This window comes from Bidens hawaiensis, unplaced genomic scaffold (assembly GCF_021521415.1).
Source record: "Bidens hawaiensis isolate Kalapana, Puna unplaced genomic scaffold, B.hawaiensis_p1.1 tig00004931_1, whole genome shotgun sequence".
In the NCBI taxonomy this organism is placed as follows: Eukaryota; Viridiplantae; Streptophyta; class Magnoliopsida; order Asterales; family Asteraceae; genus Bidens; species Bidens hawaiensis.
In genome coordinates, this window is record NW_027491311.1 from 607,118 (window position 1) to 631,442 (window position 24,325).

A 24,325-nucleotide genomic window follows, 5' to 3' on the forward strand; every position below is an offset into this window, starting at 1 on the left:
AGTAAGTATGAGGTACATTTCAAACTCTCTCCTTTCTTTCTCACACACACAAGAACATCCAAAACACTCTTATTCTCTCTTCTTCCTTCCTTATTTTCGGCCAAGAAGGAAGATTATACAAGGGTGCCTTTCAAGTGTAAGATTCCTAGCTAAGAGGTGTATTTTTGGAGGCTTAGGGTATGTAGGCTTGAGGAACTCATCCATTGAAGTTCTTGCCTACCATTTCATCATCTCCTTCACCCTTTTCTTGGTTTTGAAAGGTAGACTTAACATGCATGAACATCTAGTGACATGCATGTGCTTGTAAGTATGTTTTTGGTATTTGGATCCGGGTTTGGGTTTTGCATGTGTAAAATTGGTTTTACATTCATCAAATTAACAAGATTTAAAATATATATCCGCTGCTTTTGTCATAAAAGTAAGGTTTTATGGCTTTGTTAATCTTGATAAAACCCTACAATGGCATCAAGAGCCGCTTATACGAATGCATGCTTCATTAGACCCAAAAATTTTTGGGTTTATGGTGGGGTTCACCATTTGGCCGAAAATTTTAGGGCTTTTGGTTACCCCATGGTTTTTCAAGATTATACTTTACCTGCATGTGGTAATAAAATTGGTTTTATTAAAGGCCAATGATTTCATAATAAAATGGGTTTTATTAATAGGAACTTTGAAAATGGGTTTTCAACTAAGTACCATACTTTTGAATGCATGAAAATGCAAGGTACATAAATTGTTTTCAAATCTAGAATTTTAGAAAACGAAAAAACCTTTTATAAAATAAGTCAAACACCATCCTTTTATAAAACACTTGAATCACTTGGGAACTTGATTTGGGATAAAGGTCACCTAACTACATTAGAGGAAACTTGTGAGTTTGAGGTAAGTTTACCATATTTGTGGGATAAAGTTCACCTAACCACTTGTATGTGTAAGCTCACATGTATGTATAAGTAGGATGAAGGCATACAATGGTGTTGATGGGATTAAACATGCCAACTAAACACAAGATGTTTAACCGATCCCATAAGACTAGAAGTTGCAAAGGGTTGCAATCGTCAAACGTTGACTACCTTGTTAATTTGAATGGTAGGATAAAGGTCACCTAACTACTATTTAAATGTAACGTTGGGTTCTAGATTTAATCATTAATTGTCTAGGAGACCTAAAGGGTATTAACAATTAAAATTAATTATTGATATCGAAAATAATAAAATTGAGCTTTGTTAAATTTGTAGATGGTCGCAATCAACAATCTACCTAACACTATTATCCCACCCGTTCATAACCTATCACTAAGAGTTATACTCGATAAGGATCATCTAAACTATAACAACTTTATGGATTGGTATAGAAACTTGAAAATCGTTCTCAAGCAAGAAAAGAAATCCTACGTATTAGAGGATCCTATTACCGATGAACCTAGCGTTGACGATACCGATGACTATAACGATTGGGTAAACACAAAGAAGATTCGGTGCAAGTTTCTTGCCTCATGTTGGGAACTATGATTCCCGAGATTCAAAAGGATTTTGAACTTCATGGGGCATACGACATGATCACCCAACTTAAGGAAATGCTCCTTACATAAGCTAGGGTGGAACGCTTCGAGACGGTTCGAGCGCTTCATGCATGTCATATGGAAGAAACCCAATCGGTTTCCTCTTATGTGCTCAAAATGAAATGCCACATTGATCGTCTCGAACGGTTAAATTGTCCCGTCTGAAAAGAGTTAGCCACGGATTTGATCCTAAATGGCCTAACCAAGAAGTTTGAGACTTTTGTTATGAATTATAACATGAATGGATGGGACAAAAGCATTGGTGAGCTTCATGCAATACTTAAAACGGCCGAGACAGGGATGGGTAGAAGGGTTTTACCTGTTCTCACATTCAATTAAGGAGGAAATAGGAAGAGGCATCACGCGGAACCCAAGGCAAAGGCTGCCAAAGGTAAGGGACAAGTCAAGGGTAAGTTCAAGGGAAAGGTTAAAGCTGAACTGCCCAAACCGAAAGAAAAGAAGCCAAAGGTTTGCGCGGAGGATCCGTGCTTTGTTTGTGGGGAGATAGGGCATTGGATGAGGAATTGTCCAACCTATCTAAAAGAGTTGAAAGCTAAGAGGGATGCGGGGCAAACTTCAGATACAACTTTAATGATTAATGTTGATCTTAATATTATTTCCTCTAACACATGGATATTGGATACCGGATGTGGGACTCATATTTGCAATTTGTTGCAGGGGTTCAAAGGAAATGATGGATTTAAGAAGGGAGATATAAGTCTCTTCATGGGCAGCGGAGCAAAGGCGAGGACCAGCTCAATCCAAAATTTCATTCACATAACTGCATTGAGATAAGAACATAGAGTCTCCTGTGCGTTTTACCAAATTCCCCAAAAAGAAGCTTAGAGGACCAAGGTCTTTCATAGCAAATTCTGAACCGAATTTGTTCACAATGTGACTCCTCAGTGTTTCTGTGGAGGTCGTGAGAATTAAGTCGTCCACGTAAATGAGGATATATGCAGTCTCGGTTCCGTTGCTGTATACGAATAATGAGTTATCGCATCGGCTCTGTGTGCAACCGAGTGTGATAACGAAATCTGTAAACCGTTGGTACCATGCCCTCGGTGCCTGTTTTAACCCATATAACAACTTTTAAAGTTTACATATGTGATCCGGATAGTATCGGTGGCGAAACCCCATTGGTTGATACATGTAAACTGTCTCATTGAGAGAGCCATGTAGAAACGCATTCGTCACATCGAGCTGATTAATTGACCAGGATTGTAAAAGAGCCAATGAGAGTACCATGTGGATTGTTGCCAGTTTTACTATGGGACTAATTGTTTCTTCACAGTCAACATCCAGTTGTTGGTTTCTACCGTCATAAACCAACTGCGCCTTGTACCGTTCCAGTGATCCGTCCGACCGAAATTTATGTCAGAATATCCACATACACCGTATGACAATCATGTGTGGTTGGCACGGAACTAATTCCCATGTTCCATTTTTAATAAGGGCATCAAACTCCATATTCATTTCTTGGCACCATTCAGGTGTGGACATGGCAACCGTTGGGTTACAAGGAGCAGGGGCGATGGTTGTGGTATTGAGATTAAATGGCTGTTTTGGTTTTACAATTCCGTCCATGGATCTGGTGTGGATGGTACGGGTTTGAGTTAGTGGTGTTTGTGAAGTGAGTTGACTCGTGCGGGAATCTGTAATATGTATAGGTGGGATCGGCTGGTTTGAATCGGCAGTGGGCATGGCGGGGTTTTGGTGGACCGAAGACTGGGTAGGAGCATGTGCCGAAGATTAGGCTATATGGATGGTCTGACGGGTATAGACCCGTAAGGGGGATTGGGATGTGGGTGTGGGTTGTACTGGTGGGGGTGGGTTGTGGCTCGATAAGTGGTGAAGTTGGTTGATCTTTGATGTTGGTTAAGTGCCAAAGTTGTGGGAGTATAGGGTCAGTTATGAAGGAGTAGCTTTCAAGTGGTGGTTTATTAAGGTTTTTAAATGGGAAGACAGTTTCATCGAATCTCACGTGTCTACAAATGATGAGTTTGTGTGTCGATTGATCGAGACATTTGTAGCCACGGTGCTAAGACGGATAACCAAGAAAGACACACGGTTTTGAGCGAAGCTCAAGTTTTTGGATTTGTGTGTGAGGAATTAGAGGGTAGCAGAGGCACCCGAACACTCGGAGATGATAGTATGAGGGTGATTGGTTGTAGAGGAGTTGAGTGGGGTTTTTGAAATTGTGTGTTTTACTAGGGAGAATGTTTATTTGTAAGCCCCCGATTCCCGGAAATCCTACAGTTGGTAATCACATCCACAATCTCACCAAAAATTTAAAAAAAAAAATTCGTTTTATTTATAAGAAGTCCAGAGTGAATAAACAGCCGAAATTCGTGAGTAACAAAAATTCCTAAACCGGGAAGAAGTACCAAACAATAAACAATGGAAAACTTAAGTATTTAAAATTCCAAAACCGAATATAAAGTAAAGTGTTTGCTTTATTTTAAAGTCCTCGTCTAGAAATGCATTCAACTCTTCGAGTAGCATCCAGCACATTCAAGCGGTAACATCCACTCCTTAACCTGAAAGTCAAACTAACATACACACAAAGTCAGCTTGAGCTGAGTGAGTTCACGTTTTAGTAAACAACATTCATCATTCGTTTCAAAAGTTATAGATATAACACATTTTAGATAATAAAGGGCAAATGAATAAATAAATAAATAGATAAATATAAAAATAATCTATCCACGGTCGAACACGCGTACACGGGCCTCTCCACCACGAGTGAAAACTCGAGTAATATATTTGACCCAGACACGGTAAGACATAAGCATGTGACACGAGCCTCTCCACCACGAGTGAAAACCCGAGTAATATATTTGACTCGGTCACGGCCTATAAAACCTAAACACATGATACAGGCCTCTCCACCATGAGTATAATCCGAGTAATATATTTGACCCAATCATGGTTTAGCAAACGACGGGCCTCTCCACCACGGGATTTAAAAACCCAAGTAATATATTTGACCCAATCACCATGCACACACACATCAATAAGCCTACTGACATAATTCTTAGTCACAAGGAACTAAATAATATCAACATTCATAGGCTATAAGGTAATATGTATAAGTCGTTCCCGTAAACCAATATAAGTAAGTCTACTCGTATTCAATTGATACTAGGCCTAATAAGATTCCCGACCCTAGTCCATAAGTAATGTATATATATCACCTTAAGGAATTTAAGTCCCAAGGCACGTCTAAAATATACTAAGGCCTAAAATATAGTTCACACCTCGTTTCATAAATGCACAAATAATAATAAGGCTATGCAACGCCATCCAAATTGTTTTAAACGAGTAAAATCGAGTAATGCTTGTAATAAGGTGTGTATACCAGCCCAAAACATAAAAAGAGTTAAAAAGGGGCCTCATGAACTCACCTGGCACGAGATATAGAATCAACAATGAGATAGAGAATCCCTAAGTACCCCCACAAATCAGATGCCTGCCGGATTACAAACAAAAATTGCTAACGGGCCGTACCGACTCGCTTATCATACGAGGCGTCCTAACATGGTTTGATTGGCCTAAAGCCTCGACCTCACCAAATTCAATTACAACAGCCCCCGGGGCCTTGTATTTACCAAAACCACCCTTAGATAATCCCATGGACCAAGGATTCCCAATTTACCCCCGGAAGTTGCTAGATGAGACGAATATACGCGTTTATGAGTTGTTTACGCACCGAGCGACCAACTCAGCCCCGTGTGGACCAAATTAAATAAAATCATATCCAAAAAGTCCACACAACACTCCACGAGTTGGATGGGCCCGTAATTCGCGAGCACAACGCACAAACTACCAATAAACACGAATTTGTGTTGTACCGACCTGCTTGAGTAACCAACAACCAATTTAGCTCCAATGCTTAAAAAAAATAATTTTTCCACAGCCCATGTATCAAACTGAAGCTACACAAACTAAATTGGTTGTTAATTCCTTCAAACCTCTTGCTGAACATAACAATTTAACAATCTAGACAACCAAACACAAGTTTTTAAACTATCACTAATTGACCTATCAAACGAAAACCATAGCTCACGATATTAAAGTATGTTACACTAGACATTCCTAAGAAGATGACGGGGCAAGAACCCTAACCAACACAGCCCCGAAAAAACACAATTGGACAGCCACCGGTTAAGCCTAAAACGAACGTATCGATCAATAACGAGTATAACATGCAGATTTTAGCATGCGAAGATGTATTTTATTACATTGGAAAATCATAGGAATAAATTATGAAATTTTTTCCAGAGTTGTATAAATTTCTTCGGTATTTAAAAATATTTTTATTATATTTTTCCAATTCACACAAAAATCATAAAAATTTATCCAACACAGAAAGGTACGTGCAGCTATTTCGGTGCGCAACAAAAGTTTTTTATTTGTTTAAAAATCATTACCAAACCAAATTAAACGATTCCAATTGGATTGTAATCTTAACTCAAAATATGAACTTTTAGAAGTCGAATCAACCAATTTAGATTTATCGAAAAAGAGTTATGATGTCGGGAAGATAGACCAGAATCCGTCACCCCGCATCAACTTTGACACACGATCTTATAAAATCATAAAAACCATTCAACTCTCTTCCAAAAATTACATATTATACCTTTCTGTAAACTAGACTCTAAGTAGAACATAATGGAAACAAGAATCGATCAAAAACAATAAATTTTAATCAAGTTACAAACCGAACAATAAACGAGTACGAATCTATTAGAAACTGTTGTAATCAAAACTCAACCCTAATGTGTTCAACAAAGGGTTTAATGGTGAAAAAGAGTTACATTATGATAGAACCAACCTTGAATTAGACTCGGGGGGGGGGGAGAATGGCTGGAACCTGCACGAAAATCGAGGAGGAGCCTCCTTGCTTCTGCCGATCGGAATTAAGGGGGAAGGGTTAGGGTTTTTTTTGTTATAATATAAATGTTACATCTAGGACCTCTAGCTTGTAGAAATGTAATACCTGGATGAGAGATTAGGAAATTTAACTCACGAGAACGACCAGGAGGTTCCTGAAGATGCCAGAACGGGTCTTGGTTAAAGATACAAACTTACAAGGCATAAGTCCTTTTAACTAAAATTTACGGGTGTTACATTATTAAGTAGGTAATGACATCCGGCCCATGATGCCAGAGTGTGTTTGGTATGTTGGATTGGGCAAGAAAGGTGCGGATGACATTGTTTATTGAGCGGATTTTGCGTTCCGCTTTACCATTTTGAGAAGACGTGTATCGGCATGAGAAACGAAAAGTCATACCGTGTTGGTTGCAAAAATTTTGAAAAGAATTATTAGAGAATTCCGTTTCATTGTCACATTGAAACTGTTTGATTTTGCGTTCAAATTGAGTTTCAATTAGTATGTAAAATGCTTGAAAGACGGTGTAAACTTGTGATATATTGAAAATGGGATAGGTCCAAAGAAAGTTAGTGACGTCATCCATAAACAAAATATAATACCGGTGACCACAAGTGCAGATTATCGGTGAAGTCCATAGATCACTATGTATCAAATAAAAAGGGAAATAAACATGAGTATTATATTGATCGAAAAGAAGTCTAGTACTTTTCCCAAAACACATGGCTGACAAAGTTTAGAAACAGCTTATTACATTTGACATGACTAGATTTATTTAAAAAATGCAGTAAATTTGCCCCTGGTTGTCCCAAGCGTTGGTGCCAAACATCCTAAGCAAGAGCGGTGAATAAGGAATGAGATCGGATTTTGGAGAGAATCTGAGGTGTGAGCGGATAAAGGTCCCCAATACTATTGTTGCGTAGGATACGCGCCTTGGTCTTGAGGTCCTTCACAAGAAAACCAAAAGGATCAAACTTAATAGAAATTTGGTTATCCGTGGTTAATCAACGAACCGACAAAAGGTTTTTAATAAAATTAGGGGCGAGTAGGATATTGTTTAGTTTTAAGGGTGGGTATGGTGGTCTTAGGGTTTGGTTGCCTTGGCCGACTACAGGAATGGTATTACCGTCGCCGACAATTATATTTCGTGAAATGCCATTATTAAAAAAAAGAAATGAAATTACATGGGTTGTTTGTCATGTGATTTGTAGCACCTGTATCCATGAACCACGGCTGCTCGGGGGGGTTGAGGGCCATGGTATGAAGTGCTTGCTTGATGTCGGTGGGAATGTAGCCGACGTTTTATTCCTAAGCGGGTCGTGGACCGAGAACTCCTTGACCCAAGGAGTTGGGTCTAGTGGTCATCGGGTACGAGCACGGTGGGGTTGATGCCCACTGTTGCCACTTGGAAATTCCCGCACCCGGGTTAGACCACATGCCCGGGAATGGAGCCCATGGGTAAAAACCGATCAGTTGGAATGACCCGCGGCCGCATCCAGTTGAGTTTCTCCTGCATTTACGCCCCAGCCACGTCCACGGCTATTGTTGCTGCTGCCGAGTCTACCCTTCTCCTGATTGTTTTCTGCCCGAACGTCCGCACGTGGATCGAGTTGTGTGGTGTTGCTGTGTGAGCCGGCTGACCCGTTTGCGCCGACATGTAGAGCCGCAGCTGCAGAGTTTATTGCATAAAGTGCATAGCTGCACATTGGGTTTCTTCGTGGCAGAGAGCTGATTGACAATTGTTGAAATCAGGAAGTGGTTCTTTGGAGCAGAAAACGGTGGCAATGGTAACGTATTGTTCTGTCAGCCCACTGAGTAGTTGCAGAACCAACTGTGTTTCGGTGAGGGGAACGTCTACGTTAAGTAGTTGATCAAAAAGCATCTTCACCTCTTAACAATAGGCAGCCATGTCCTTGAAGTTTTCGAGACGTGTATTAGTGAGTTTTGCCTGAAGGTACAGTGCACGGGAAGCCTTGTTTTCTTGGAAAAGGTTTTCAAGAGCAGTCCATGCGTCATACGTAGTGGTGTTTTTCTTGAGGATGGTACAGAGAAGGTCCGGGGAAATCGTTCCATATATCCACTGAAGGACGATTTCATCCAAACGTTCCCAAGATTCTGGTGCCGAATCTGCTGCCTTGTCTTTTCTGGCGGCGGCAGAGGAGGAGGAGGTTTCCCTTCGTGGTGCCAAGTGGTCGGCGACCAGAAAGGCCGTGCAGTGTATTCGGAACAATTCCGACCACGTTATGTATTGGGCACTCTCGTTGTCGAGAGTGATCGGAACAGAGTTCCGGATATTGCTAACGGTAACAGCGGGGTGGAGGGAAGCCATGGGTGAAGCAGAGAATCGTGAGTAGGAGAGAGACCGGTAGTTTATGAGATACCGGCGGCTTAGGGTTATGTCACACCCCGTCTAGCACAATGCGGAAGCGTAAAACGGGAATGTAACAGACACCTCTGATATCAACACATTGTTTATAAAGAAACATTAAAAACTAATTTACAATATATTACATTTCTTTGTTCTATCATTGTTTTACGGTCTAGGTGATACAAACAAAACTAGTTCGTTAACTATACATTCTTACTACTAACTCCCTTGCTTCTATTCACATAGCATCAACCACACACTTCAGGCAAGTAACAGATCACCAAATTACTCCGATTTAGGTACACCTGAAAAGCAGTTTAAAACGGGTCAACTACTAGAGTTGGTGAGTTTCACGAGTTTCAAGAAAACAGTAATGAGTATTCACAAGTCAACACTTGTAATCATGAAACAAGTAAGTATGTATGTAAATGATGTATGTGATGTAATTATGTGAAGCTACAGTGAAGCCTGGACTGTTCGTGCTGCGTGCCTCCATTTCCCACGCTCAATCAACCACTGTGGCCCCTTTCCGCCCACAACATGCCCCGGTAGCTATGTCTAACACTACATAGCTGGTTCGTAAAAATAATATGGACATGTGCAAACGGGATAATGTCTCAGCAACCGTGCTGGCCCCGCCTGGGTTTGTCAAACCAATAGTACTATTCACAAGCCACCAGCTCGAAGTTAATCACTGTGATCGTGGGGACTTTCGTGTGTTAGCACTTAGATAATTCACATCATTACATGTTTCAGATAAGTATATAGATATAAGCAAACATGCTTTTCACCCCAAAAGTTCGTAAAACAGTTTAAAAGTGGGGTCATGAAACTCACGGTTTAGTAGATAATCAGTACTGTATCAGCTCGTGGTTTGTTCGGTCCGCTATCAGTAGTTCCTATAATCAATATTATAATAATATTAATATTTTAATATTATTATAATCTCAATACTAAACTGGGTTGTATAACTAATCTGGGTGTAGCTGGAACGCCCAGAAAGTGGCAATAGGCTTAGGTTGTGATGTTGTTCAATGTCTAATACTTAAAACCGAACTTGGCTCAGACTCCCGTTTTCCCAGCTGGGCCAAGTTGCTCGTTTACGCGTTCAGAAAACACTTATGGGAAAATAAGCTTGAGTAAATGTATTGGTTAATAACATGATTAAGTTATAAAGAAGGATCACCTATTAGGGTCCCGGATTAGCCACGGGGCCCGTTTCCATTTATTCAGTTTGATTTAAGAAGAAACGCGCATAATCCATCCGGATTGTCCAGGTTTCTCATAGAAAAGTTCGTTTTAACTTAATTAGTCCAAAAATATGATTTTTGATCACTCTTGGTGTTTTGATATTCCCGCAGATTCGCTAGTCGTAAACTTGCCGGATTTTATAAAAACTGAATTTGTTTAATATTCAAATTAGCATAATTAATTAACCGTTAATCATTAAATTATGAAAATTTAACCACTTATCAATTAAAATATGTAGATTTTTATAAAAATATTTCTGGAATTTATTTACTGATTTATTAATTTATTAAAATTCATTTTATCAGCTATATTTCGTCTAAAAATCGTCCGTTTACCCCAAACAATTTCCAAAAATTCCACATAAATTCCTGAATACTCAAATCATGTCCCAAAACAACCTGTATTAATTCCAGAATGTAAAAAGCTCGTGCGATATTCTTTTCGGCCCAAATTCGGCTGTAAAAATTCACACGAACGCAAATAAACAAAACAATTTTAAACTTCTCCAAATGATCCCAAAATTCATATGTAATCAAAATATATCAAATCTGAGTTCCCAGAAAATTTTCATTATTTTTGAAATATTTTAGCTATTTTTCCCAAATAAACGTCCCAATTAGGTAATAAATTCGCCAAATATTCTCGAATGGTCGAAAAATTACCAAATTTAAACAGGGACTTATTGACATGGTCCCTGATTTTCCTGTAAAATTTCAAGTCCTAACAATATGAACATCACAACCTTAACCTAAGTAGCCCGTAAGCGAGTGTTTCGGCATTACCTTAGCGGGTTTGGCTCGTTTCCGACTTTTTAATCAAGTTTTCAGGTTCTTGTGCTTCTAAGCAAGCTAGGTACAAGTCCTATATCACAAACCAAGCAATATTTCATCAACATAACAGCCCTTAACTTAGGGTTTCGGCTAGTGCACAAAAACGAACTTTTGAACCGTAAAAACGTCGTTTCAACCCTTTAATCCGTGTTTATGGCCAAAAAAAACTATCAAAACAGGTTCCTTACCATGTGTATGATCAAAACATGTTTATGGACCATTTTTAGGATTTTTACACGGTTAGGAATGATTTTTAGTAACCAAGACATGTTTTTATGGTATTAAACAAGTTCAAAGGCTACTTATTTAAGCTCTTTACCTTAGGGTTGGAGGTTTTCTGGAATTTTAGGTTGCAGCTGCTTGGACCTCAGTTTTTATAAACCAAATTGGATAACCAAGCTTCCTAAACAAGTTTTATAAAAAGAATGGGGGGTGGGGGTGGGCTGCGGCCGGAAGAAAGATTGGGCCCAAGATGGGCTGTTTTGTCCCAATAATCTGGTTTCTCAAGCCCAAATACGAAAAGCCCGGTCCAAATTTAGTTCGGGTTCGGTTTTTGGCGCGAAAAACTTATCGGGTGTGTTAAACAACGCGAAAACGAGTGTTTTTCGGCTAGTTTTGTGTAAAATTATAAAAACATACTATATGTTTGTAAAAATCAAAAATATTTTCACGGATCGCTTAAAACATTTCAAATAAGTGTTTGGTAAGTCTTTTTCGGCTTAACGGATGATACAATGCTTGGTTTGTAACTATCTTTCGCGTTTAAATCTATAGCGGGTAGTTAAACGAGCATGTTTTCCTTTAACTTGTTTGCTATCAAACTAAGACCATATTTCTAATATTTTAGCTTATATAGATCGTATATCACTTATATATGGCCCCCCGAGATATCTGGGTCATAACCCGACCCGTTCGGTTGATCGTTCGTTTGTTACGCAAAAGGTGTTTATTTGCTTAATCGGTAAATACATACTGAGGTGTACCTTGTTTTGGCTCAAATGTCACAGATTAACTGAGTGTGGTGAAAAGAAAAGGAGCAGGATCGGGTATTGCTATGATACCATGAAAGATGGAATAATCTCCTTGCCTTTCTCATTAAACAATCGACTATAAATAATATATAGAATCTCTTATTTTAGGGATAGATTTACAAGTATCTGAATTCTAGATAACAATCTAATTATAGAAAATAGACAATTACTATTAATTATACTACTATGCAATATTTATACATAACAATACTTGATAAAAAATTAAGATGATATTAATTCACATAGGTGACTAGCACCTTTATGAGTGTCGCTCACGTACAATTGGTGACTCGCTATGCTTTAATGTTGTGTTTCGGTTACTCTTTCAAGTAATTTATTTTGCACAACAATACTAGAAATAGTTATATGTTATTGCATTCTTGTTTATTACTTCATTTAGTATTCCAACTTTTATCGTAGCTCATTATTATACCATGTTGCTAAACTAGAAACGTTATATCGACATTTCGTACACTAGATGTGTTCATGGTTTAACAAATAATTATTATCACTGCTTTAACTTGTTAGAATAACCCTTGTTATTATTTTCTGTTAGCGAACTTTGTTTGCCTCGAAGCCTGTACCAGTTGACATGTTTTTAAAAAGAAAAATCCCTAAAATCAGAGTTGTTACAAATTGAATATGAGCTTGACACTTAAGCATCATTATTTTACATTATTAGAATTATACTATATTTAAAAGGAAACCTAATGCTACAGTAAATGTAATATAGGTCTAATCAGTGACAGTCACTAAGTTTTTCTTTTTTTTAATATATCAAAAAAATTTTGTATTTATTGATTTGAAACTAATAATATTAACAAAAATGGAAGCTACTGTAGTGGTATTGTTGTATTGTTGTGAGTTGCAGGACCCAAGTTCAAGTCTCCATTTACCTGGTTTTTGGTGTTTTTTTTTTGTTTTTCTAAATAGAAACAAATTTTTATATTTATAGACTTCATACTCAATTAAGCAATTGAAAAAGTAAGGTAGTGTTGTGCTAAAGTTATTGTAATGTTTTATGTGTGTTTGAAGCTTTTGATCAACACGCAACGCGCCGAGGTCAATTTCTAGTTTATATTAAAAGAGTAATGTTTTTATTACAATATATTAACATAAAGTATATTATTATATTAGTTATATATATCCTATGGTTGCTGCTCATCAAACACTCGTGTAAAGTTGACCTTCCTTCACGCAGATCTATCAGGAAGTTCACGGGGGCCTCCTTTTTAGCAGAAATTCCTGCTAGTTTAAGGACATCACATAGGACGCCCCTTACCAAATCATGCTTGCATTTAAATCCGGGTAACTCCTTGCAATGGAGTGTGTGCTCGTGCAAAGAATCCAAACAAACCTTGCAGAAAACTAGACAAGGCTCATCAATCGGAAACATAGGGATCATTAGTCGGTATTTAGGAATAGCTCGGTACTCCAAAGCTGACATATGCTTGCCCAGCCCTTCAATGGGGACGGCCATCAGGAAATCCTAAGCCCGAGGAGCCCAAAGACATTCAAACACCGCTTTTTGGCGAGGAGAAAATTTGTAACACCCCGGTTAAAGCAGAAATTGTGACACTCCGTAAAACATTTCATTTTTCCGTACATTCCTTAAACATGATTTCGCTAAGTTGATTCCCTAATGATTAAAATTTATTAAGTTTAATCATAACGAGTCTAGCAAAAACCTTCATATGCATAGATGCATTGCATTAAAGTAATATATATTACTTTAGATTACTCGAACATTCAGATTTATCCGACCGAGACAGACGTTGGTGATACTTTTGCACAACTCGAACATACGTTTAAATGAACCGGGAGGTTTGAATACCAGGTTATAAAATTATATATTATAAATTGTCTTATAAGAATATTAACTCGAATAATTCGAAGTCTTTTACGAGCGTTTATCATTTATTTTAAAATCCAACGTAGCATTATACAACCGGTACATAAACGAATGAATACGTTCCAATGACCAGCGAGCATTCAAACTTTATTGAATTTTCATCCATTAACCTAGTACTACATCTAACCAAATAATATAGGAGTATACTTATATTAAACTTAGAAACTAACAATTGAAAGAACTACATACATACGTACTTGAATGGACCTAAATTAAAGACATAGTAAACAATATAAAAAAAGATAAAAAAAATCATATCATATATATAATAATTAATCACACCCATACGGTCACCAGACCACGGTCACCAGACCAAATTCAAAATCCCATACACATTTAACCATGAGTGCAAAATTTAAATGCCATGAAAATTATAGAAATAAGTTACCATGACCAACATCATTCACTTTATAGCTGTTTGTTTAACAACATTCTCATCTAACCCCTCATATTATGTGAGGTGTGTTTTTATAATTTAGAGAGTGATTTTAAGGTGTTGTGAGTGAAGTGTTTTTATATTTTAGAAAAAGTAGTGATTTTTCTGTATATTTGAAAAGTTACTGTTTATCCCCTATAATTTTTTAATATATTTTGAAAGTGGTTGTGAGTAAAAAAAAAAGAAAAGGTAATGATAAAATGTATAAAAATTATTATTTAATTGAAATAAAGAGAAAAAATAAAGTAAATTTTAATATAATTTTTTGTTTAAAGATAAAAAATGGAATAAGAATTAGCCAGACAACAACCCACCTTAACAATTATTTTGCTTCAAGCTTCTCAAATTCATTGTTCAGATAAGTAGGAGCAGTCAAACTTTATCTCTCTCTCTCCCGACCACTCGGTTCCGCCACTCAAGTTGGTTTCATTTTTCAAACCCATCAGACACTCCACCTCAAAATATCATGTTGTGAAATTATTAAATTAAGGGAACCATACTTCCTCATCTTTATAATTTGACCCAACAAGCGTGCATCACATAAAACACCCTACAACATACAATCAACTTCAATCTCACCCGCTTGCTTCTCGAGTGCACCGGTTCACAAACCTCACCCCCTACTCATGGTTGTGGCCACCAACGTCCACCCTCCACCAACACCACCCGTTGTCACCTTGCACTGCAGCCTGCCACCACTAACAGCAACAATTAACCACCATCATTTTAACATCACGGCTCCTCCCTGTTAGCCACTACAAAACACCACCGACAAACACCTTCCACCACACACCGTCTCCTCCGTAGCATGACGCACCACCGTTAAACAATCGCCAACAACACCCACCTTTATCACCAGTGGCGGATCTTGAGCATTTAGTATGGATTGGCCGAAAGCTACAACAATCAAATATTTTTGCCCATTTCTAAGTATCGGGTCGGCAATCCGGTTCAGGTCGGGTCAAACAATAATTCCAAACCCTAACATACCAAATTAAAAGAAATACAAAATGGTGAAATGCGAATTACCGAACTTGGTTTTTGCTTGCTTCTGTTGACTGTTTCGATAAATCAATTTCACTCCCACACGAGTTAGTTCCGAACCTCAGTCCTCAGCAGACAACGACAGTGTGCAGCAAATCAATCGATTTCATATGCAAACGATTTTATCAATTCACTTGCTTGCTTCTCAGCTTCTGTTTTGACTTCTGTGCCGAACCTCATAAGTCAGTAAGTCACACAATGGCCATCGCACAATGGAACCTCCATTTGTTGTTGTGTTCAAACATCAACCATATGTTAAGGTTGGATTATGGGATTAATGTTTAGTTTTTTTGTTTAAAGTTTATTTGGGTTTGGGGTTGGTCTTATAGAGTTTTATTTTTTAGCTTTCCTTTCTTTATCTTTACGTTTATCTCGTAAACGATTTCTGATCTTCGGCTTTAAAAAAAATTTACATTTATAAAAATTCAAGTCTGGCCCGGACTCAAATAATATGGATAGGCTGGACTCAAATAACTTGCCTAGGCCAGACTCAATACACATATATATTTTCTTAATTTTTTCGAAAAAAGGCACAACCGAGCGAAAAACGTGACGGGGCCGCGGCCCGGTTTAGCTCGAATAAAGATCCATCGGTGTTAATCACCATCACCACCGGTACACCATCAACACCGTAACACCATCACTATTTGTGCACCATCCCATTGTGGTCTCAACCCGACCCGGGACACCTATGTGAACCCAAGCCTGACGAAACACTTTCCGGTCTCTTTTAGTGAACCGAACGCGCCGAGGCCGTTACCGGTTTTCAATCTAAAGAAGCCTTAAGTTGGCGGATCAAGCATTTTGGAGTGTGAACTATAGAAATATATAAAGTTTGGATAAGAAAGGATAAAAAAGTAAAACACGAGATGTGGGTTTAATAAAACGGTTATTTAGAACACTATGTGAATTTGGTAACTTTAAGTACAAATAGTTTCGTTGAAGAAAAATACATTTAAACGAGTACACGCGACTTTTGGTTGAAAAGTAAACATATTTTTGTAATGCCAAAACGTGTTTTGTAATTTTGAGTAAATAAGATATAAGTTTTATATAATTTTATGTTTAGATTGCGTTTATGTAGTTTATAACGCTTAAATATGGTTTTGAATAAAGCTATAAGTTTTATATTTGACAAGGACAAAACATATATTGTGACAACATCGAAGAAACTGACGTAATAAAATACACGCGGAATGGAGAAAAACGATCTTTTGTCACAATACGATGAATTTTACTTAAGTTTGTAAGATTATTATATTTATTTAACAAAATATCACCTGGAAATATTAATCGTAACTTAACAAAATATCACCTGGAAATAAATAAGATTATTATATTTATTTATTTTTTTTACTCGACGAAACGAATTGGTTATATAAAATGAAGACGACACTAATTAGAGTTATATTTCTAATATTTATACAACTATATAAATATTTATATAAAAATTATCACCAACAAGTCATCCAAAAATTAAATGAAACGTTCAGTTGGTGAAAGCAACCGACACAAGCATAATAAACGTTCGGTTGGTGAAGTAACCGACACCAAACATAGTAAACGAAACGTTCGGTTGGTGAAAGCAACCGACACCAAACGTAATAAACGAAACGTTCGGTTGGTGAAAGCAACCAGCACAAACATAATAAACAAAACGACCAATTGGGTGAAAGCTACTAGCATAAACCAACTTGCGAGTCGATAACGGTAACTCACTGATCTTACGCGTTTAGGACGTGTGAAGACAGCGGACCTCGGGTCTAAACCGAAACTGTTAGGGAACTGAACACTAAACTAACAAGGTGAGTTTCACTACCCCCCCCCCCCCTTTTACTGTTTTACTGCTTTATAAATCAAGATGGAAACATACACAACTACTTTTAATACGATAATTAGAAACAAAACACCCAATCCTTATGCGAATATGAGTTGAACTATTTAGTGCTATAAGCCCCTTGCTTGCATACTATAACCTTTAGCTAATGGAGTTAGCCATAGGAATATACGGATAGTATTATTGACGTTGACATTTCCCCCTACTGTTAGGTTAGTCGCGCTAACCTCCGATATTGCATCGAAACAGGGTGCGTACATTCCATCTGTGAGATTTGAACTGGGAAAAAGGATATAAGTCGTTGTTTGGTTTTAGGCTCAGGATTCGTCATATTAATTCGTAGATTTAGCTAGTCTACGGAGGATCATCATATTCGTTTCAACAGATTATCGTATACTTACTTGTGAACTGATTCAAAGTTTTATGAATAACGTGATTTCATATCGAGTCTCAAAACCTATGAACTCACCAACCATTGTGCTGACTTTTTAAAACGTATGTTTTCAGGGAATTAACAAGCACGTAAGGAATCATGAAGACGGGACCTCAAGGCATAATTAGGATACCTTTTGGAGGGGTTTTGCTTGTATAACCCTATTGATATTTGGGGTCATATACGAGAAATCCCAATTTTGTCTTAAACTAATTTATTTAAAAACATGTTATGGTTTGTAAATACTTTAAAAACTATTGGTATCCTAATGTTACTATGTAGGCGATAATCATATGCTTACGGTATACATGACATCACACACGTGCGCTTCCGTTATGGCGGGGTGTGACAGAAATGCCCAAGTGTGAAATACAGATTGTTCAAAACACATGTAACACTATTAAGTGACAATATTATCATTAATTAATTTATACATCAAGCACACAAGTTTGTAAAAAGAAACACAAGGAAATGATAGGAACAATTAAACAACTTTTCCAATTTTTAAATATCCTAAAACTAATGTCATCATCGCTTCAACCTCTAATTATCGTACATGTAGCATATATATAAAATAAAAGTCAACTAACAAGTAGTTGGTGATAATCAAACAGTTTTGATATCCATACATAGAAACCATATAATTCTATGAACATGTGTAACAACGCAAGTAAGGTCCTTTCCAGTTGGTAACAACCAACGTACTCGGATAATCGCACAACGCACACAAGGTCCTTTCTAGCTGGGGACAACCAACGTACTCGGATAATAGCACAACGCACGTAAGGTCCTTTCCATTTGGTAATAACCAACGTACTCGGATAATCTCACAACGCAAGTAAGCAAATAAACACACAAGTCCATAATGCGAATTGTAGTTTTGAATAAAGCATACTAAATAACATTTGAGAAGAATATACATGCTACCCTTAAAAAGTAAAAGCGTTTAAAAAGGGGGTGTGAGAAACTCACCATGAAAAATGAGGATGAAAGTTTGAAATATTCGAACAAACGAGTCGGAGAATCACGGTGGATTATCCTAAACAGGTAATATGTATGCTAGATTTTAACATAAGTTTAAATGGAAAAGAAACTACGACAAATTGGGACTTAGAGATTTTTTTATTAAAAATGAGTTTAACTAAAATGAATTAAAGCTTATGTAAATCATTTGATATTTATCAGTTGAATAATGAATTATAAATGCATAATTATATCTTATTAATATAAGCTTAAATAGCATGATTAAAACAATTTATGATTAAATGTTTTGCTTTATTTTAATAACATAATAAAATTAGTTTACTAATGAAGTAGTTTAAAGGCTTTTACATGAATTATTTTAAAGAAATTATATATGCCGGTTTATGTTGAACAAAAATAAACAATAATTAATTATTTAAAGATATCAAGTATACTAGTCCAATTTTAAGAAAAATTAAATAAATATAATTTTGTATCAATCATCTTATTTAAAAGAAAGTGTGTAAAAGTTTATGATCATCAATGGATTATACGATTTAGATAAATATATATTCATGCTTGTTCTTGAAAAATAACTAGGTTTGATTCAAGATTTATAAAAATCGAAGTGTTTATCTTGGATATCCATGATCATAATGATTCTTAAAACCAAAATATAAGATTTTTATGATAAAAGCACCATTATCATGAGGAACTACTTATGAACAAATATGAACATTCAAGGTAAAATCAAAACAAAAGCTAAAAAATGCTTGAAATCATAAAACTTACTTGTTAATGCTCTCAAGCTTAAGAAAAGAATGTATTTGAGGTGTGAAAATAATAGAGCATTAGTCATCTTTTTATAGTGAAATTCTAGAGTTGTTATGTTTCATAGAATTTAAGAAATTAAACCATGTTTAATATAATTAAAACACAAATTAAAAATAGTTTAATGGAGTTTTTTAAAAGGTTTAACTCTTTTAATCAATTTTTTTGAATTAAAATGTTCATTAGTTTCTATGATGATGATGATGATGATGATATTAAGAATAATAATAGTAACAATAATAGTAGTAGATGACTAGATTATGAATGTTTCAAATGATCATGCAATACTACAAGGGTAGTGAAAAACATAATTGCATAGAAATGATCGCATGATTGAAAAGTGAATTACGAGCAAGTTCAAAATTGACGAATGTCACATAAAATACATGAACAAAACGTGAGATTGATTAATAACATTATATATATATACATATCAATAAAAAGACTACCGAAAATTTAAAATGGGTCGGGTTTTCGGGTTTGAAAATAACAAATGTTACAGGATTCACAACTTTTTGAAATTCCATCATGAAAATAAAATAAAAATAAAATTTTAAAAGAAAACAACTAATACATGGAGTTGTTTAAAGGTTTTAACAATTTTACAAATACATGATTAAATAAATAACACCGGTCTTTGAATGGCCCAAAAGATGCCAAAAATGGGAATATGATAAGGACACTTATATATAGGATGTATTTGTGGCGTATCCACCAAGCCCTTATCATACTACATTTGTCGCGTTTTTCCATGATCATTCAGGTTTCGAGTTATTGCAGACAACGTACTTAGTATGTCTTCCATGCAAGGACTTGGATAATTGTGTGTCGCTCCATAATTACCTTTATCGTCGGATGGTCCACATAGTCCGTCCCATCATGTGGGTTTTAAGATAAAATATATCCTTATATGAAAACTTTTAAATCAAGAACAATAAACTATAGGGATTAAAAATAACAAAAATATTTTAGCATGTCCTTGAAGTCAAGGATAGGCGAAAATATTAGGTCCAAATAAATGAAATCATTGAAGTTTAAACGAAGTAAAAGATGCTATTACAATGAAATGAGTGGAACTCTTGAGTAACACCAAATAATTAGATTAATGAATGAAAAACGTTAAGGTCCTGAACATAATAATATTAAATGAAACGTTGGAGTCGAGAATAACAGAGTAAATAAATGTGGCATTGAGCCAACAACATATAAACGCGTAAGTCAATAAAGCATTGGGTTCGAAAAAAGGTAGATAAACGAAACTTTAATATCAAAATGTTAGAATAAATTAAGTTCTTGGAGCCAATAATGACTCAGTAAACAAAAAATTCCTAATAAATAAAATATCAATATGAACAAGAATAAAAAATAAATACATGAAACTTCGATATCAAAGTAAAACATTTGTCTCCATTTGATGAAACAATAATAACAAAATGATTCGGGGAAACATTGAGCAGAAAGAGAACCAAGCAAATAATCAAAACAATTCGTGAAAAAAAAATACTTATAAACTCAACGTTTACATGTGACTTCTATTAAGTAGCTATAAACATAGCGCTAGTTTTAAGTAAACAAAATCGTTTGGGGGGTAACCGGTCATAGACGGTCAATGTAGAAATACGGTTTCTATTAGATAACTATATAAATAAATAAGTTCATAGTCCCAATTTTCTACTATATGATTTTGTTTATGGGAAATCTGTTATAGACCGCGAGACTGAAATAACAAAAGTAAATCGATTCAAAAGTTCAACTGTGAATGATGTATGAAAATAGCTCACTAATTAACAAATAACCAAACTCAATATCAACTAACCTTTGTAAGAATTCAATACAAAAGATTATTTCGATTATGTCCAAACAGAATAACGTATATATATATATACATGAAGAAGAAAGAAAGAAAAACAAGAGGTAGCTTGCGAGGCTTGTCTTCTCAAAGGCGGGTTGTGATATGAAAATTATTATGGGGCGGTGCCATGATTTCTTAATCAAAACTCATTGGTGTTGACAAATAGGGGAAAAAATGATTTCTGAGACTCGTTCAAGTTTATGAAAATCGATTTCTGAGACTCGTTACTTTTCAAACCGAAAATCCGACCCATTTTAAATTTTCGGTTTCATTTTAAATTTTCGGTTTTGTTTACTTATATCACTAGTCTTGTTGCTCGTATTCGTTATTTTATTTTGTATTTGTATTCGTCTTCACTAAACTGACAGTGTTTACACCTCAACGTATTCGTGTTCAACGTTCTTCACTAATATAATTTTCATGAAGGTTTAAGTTTATCGATCGTTCATTTTTATATATTTTTTATTAATGTTGAACTCCGGGATTTAACGTTTCAAAGGTTTAGAGTTTCATTAAGCTTAAAACTATATGGAAAATATCCAAGTTTATAGCAAGATACAAAGTTCGAGATTGAATTCGTAAATTACCATTTAAAGTTTCTACTCTTAAGACAATATTAAAGTACAAGGTTTAATGTGTAATTATAGTTTAATTTTGATTTTAATAGAACATGAAAGAGCAAGGGCCTAATGTGTAAAATATTCAAAATATAATATAAATTATAAAACCTCCCAGCACCCCTTTCTTCTTCTTCCTGGTTTTCTGGCGGTAAGGGCGCCGACAAAGCCGCGATTTTCTGGCAGCCTCGATTACACCTCCTTTAACCCGAGTTTTGAGCTGTAATGCCTTTAATCTTCAATAACTAATAATAACCATCATCCCTAATGTGATATAACATCCAAATACAAGCAAACGATTTTCGTGAACCTTGTTATAACCGCCGGAAATTTCGTAAAACACAATAACGTCTAATTAATCATTAGTCTTTACAATTAAGCCTAGGACGTAAACAACCATATAAACTCATTACAATCATTCTTTTACTCTAAAACACTCTATGAATCTATAATCAATTCGTCAAAGTTCATTTTTTCCGGCGACCTTGCTCTCCATCAAATCGTAACGATACAAGGTAATTGTTATATGCATTTTACTCGTCTTGAGCCATAGAACAAAACCCTAACTTTATTTTAGCAAACATGGGACGGATTAAACGATTAAGGGTCTAGGTTTGTATGGGAAGAAGATGAATTGGTTATACTGTTTATATATTTATGTTTCCACTCTTAAAATTAACAATTGAACTAGTCTAGTGGCTGCGATGTTTGTGTGTGGTCGTAAAGACCCGGGTTCGAAACCCGTTTCAGGCCATTGACATTCCAATTTTTTTAAAAACCTTTTCTCTTTATTATATTAACTAAATTAATTTATTATAATTTATATTAAGTTAAATGAAAATATTTTTAAGTCAAAATAAATTTATTATAAATTATATTTGATCATTTTTCATCTGAAAACTAATCTTTCATATCCGTCATGCTTCGTTAAACCTGTTAATATTATTCTTCTATTTCGTTAACTTTATTTATTTATTTTTTCTATTTTGATTAACTTTATATTTCTATTTCTTTAACTATAAATCGGTTTCGTAAACTTTAACCTTTAGTCTATAATTTGTTAATTCATTGTTAAACTTTAACTCGTTAACTTTAAATTTTGTTTGTTAACCATAATCCATTGGTTAGTCTCAATCCGTTATCTTTTAATGAGCTAACTTTAATCCAATAGCTTAGTTACAATCGATCAAGATAAAACTCCCATTTAAAAATCCGTTCGAAGTAAAATCGTAACTCTCATATTATTGCTAAAATTATAAAAAATTAAAATAAAATAAATATTGTAAGATATTAAAATACATGTTAAAATAGTCTAATATATCTAAAACCAAAGTTAATTAAATCCTGGTAGCTAGTCTTGATTTTCGTTGCATTTTCATTTATAGTTCGTGACGTTTGATCGCTTCGGTTTCGTTATCGTGTCTTCAACTTTTATTGCGTGTTATTCATCAATTTCAAGGTGAGTTTTCATAACCCCTTTTTTACTTTTACGCATTTTGGGGTGTAGCACGTCCAAACTTGGTTTTCTGGTGTCAAACTAAAATTCACATGCGTGTCTTGTATGTATTTGTTTTGTATCATATTGCTTGTAAACTATGTGATTATGTGCTAGTTGTTTACTGTTTTTGTTGGTGGAGAATCATACTCATAGTGGGAGGGTCCGACGGGACGTATCTGCGCCGTCCATTTGTTAATGGCGGTATCATACACATTCTCATAGTGGGAGGGTCCGACGGGACGTACCTTCGCCGTCCATTTTTAAATGGCGGTATCATTATTCAATACTCCAAGTAGCTTGGCGAACGGGGGTTCCTTAGTAGATTTGACTAAAGTCAAGCGAACGGGAATATCATGTATATACTTTTCTTTTGCTTTATGATTGAGATGATACATCTTGACTTGTGAATTTTTACACTTTTCATATAATATATATGCAAAACTTTATGAATTCTCACAAACATGATTGTTGACAAAATATATTATTTTAAACGTGCTACAGGTTGAAGTTTAAAGATTGAAGACTAGAGTAGTTGGACCATTAGGTTAGTAGAAACGAAATTCAAAGTTTATTGTATTATTAATTGGTTGTGTATTTGTGATGTATTGAAATGAAATAAATATAATTATTGTAGCTTTAATAGCGTTACGAGCTTATGAGTGATCTATACGTCACACCCGGACGTATTCCGCTTTAGCCGGGGTGTCACAGATTGGTATCAGATCCGTAACTATAAGATAGGTTGTTAGACGTATCGGCCTAGTATAGTTATAGTTTATTTTAGGGCCCAAACTATATGTATACTTTATGTGCTATGTGCCCGCACTTAAAAGTTCATTCATTTGCTTCTATTTATATTTATAATATTTTCATAGCGTCGCCTGCACACATGTTCACACACAAACTCCAAGGCTTTGGCTTAAAGCAAAGGTTTTCAAAAAACATTCAAATCAATTTTTACTTGGGT

The 24,325-nt window shown here is 35.7% G+C and overlaps 1 protein-coding gene across 1 annotated transcript; it reads right to left on the reverse strand.

Annotated features, from left to right (window-relative positions):
- Nucleotides 1–8,346: 8,346 nt before the first annotated feature.
- LOC143628365 (uncharacterized) lies at nt 8,347–8,784 on the reverse strand. The gene has a single exon (XM_077097980.1). It carries the CDS (start codon nt 8,782–8,784, stop codon nt 8,347–8,349), a length of 438 nt encoding a protein of 145 aa, XP_076954095.1.
- Nucleotides 8,785–24,325: the final 15,541 nt, after the last annotated feature.

Excerpts from the sequence above, each read along its gene's own strand:
- LOC143628365 (XM_077097980.1), bottom strand. The coding sequence starts at position 8,784 with ATGGCTTCCCTCCACCCCGCTGTTACCGTTAGCAATATCCGGAACTCT.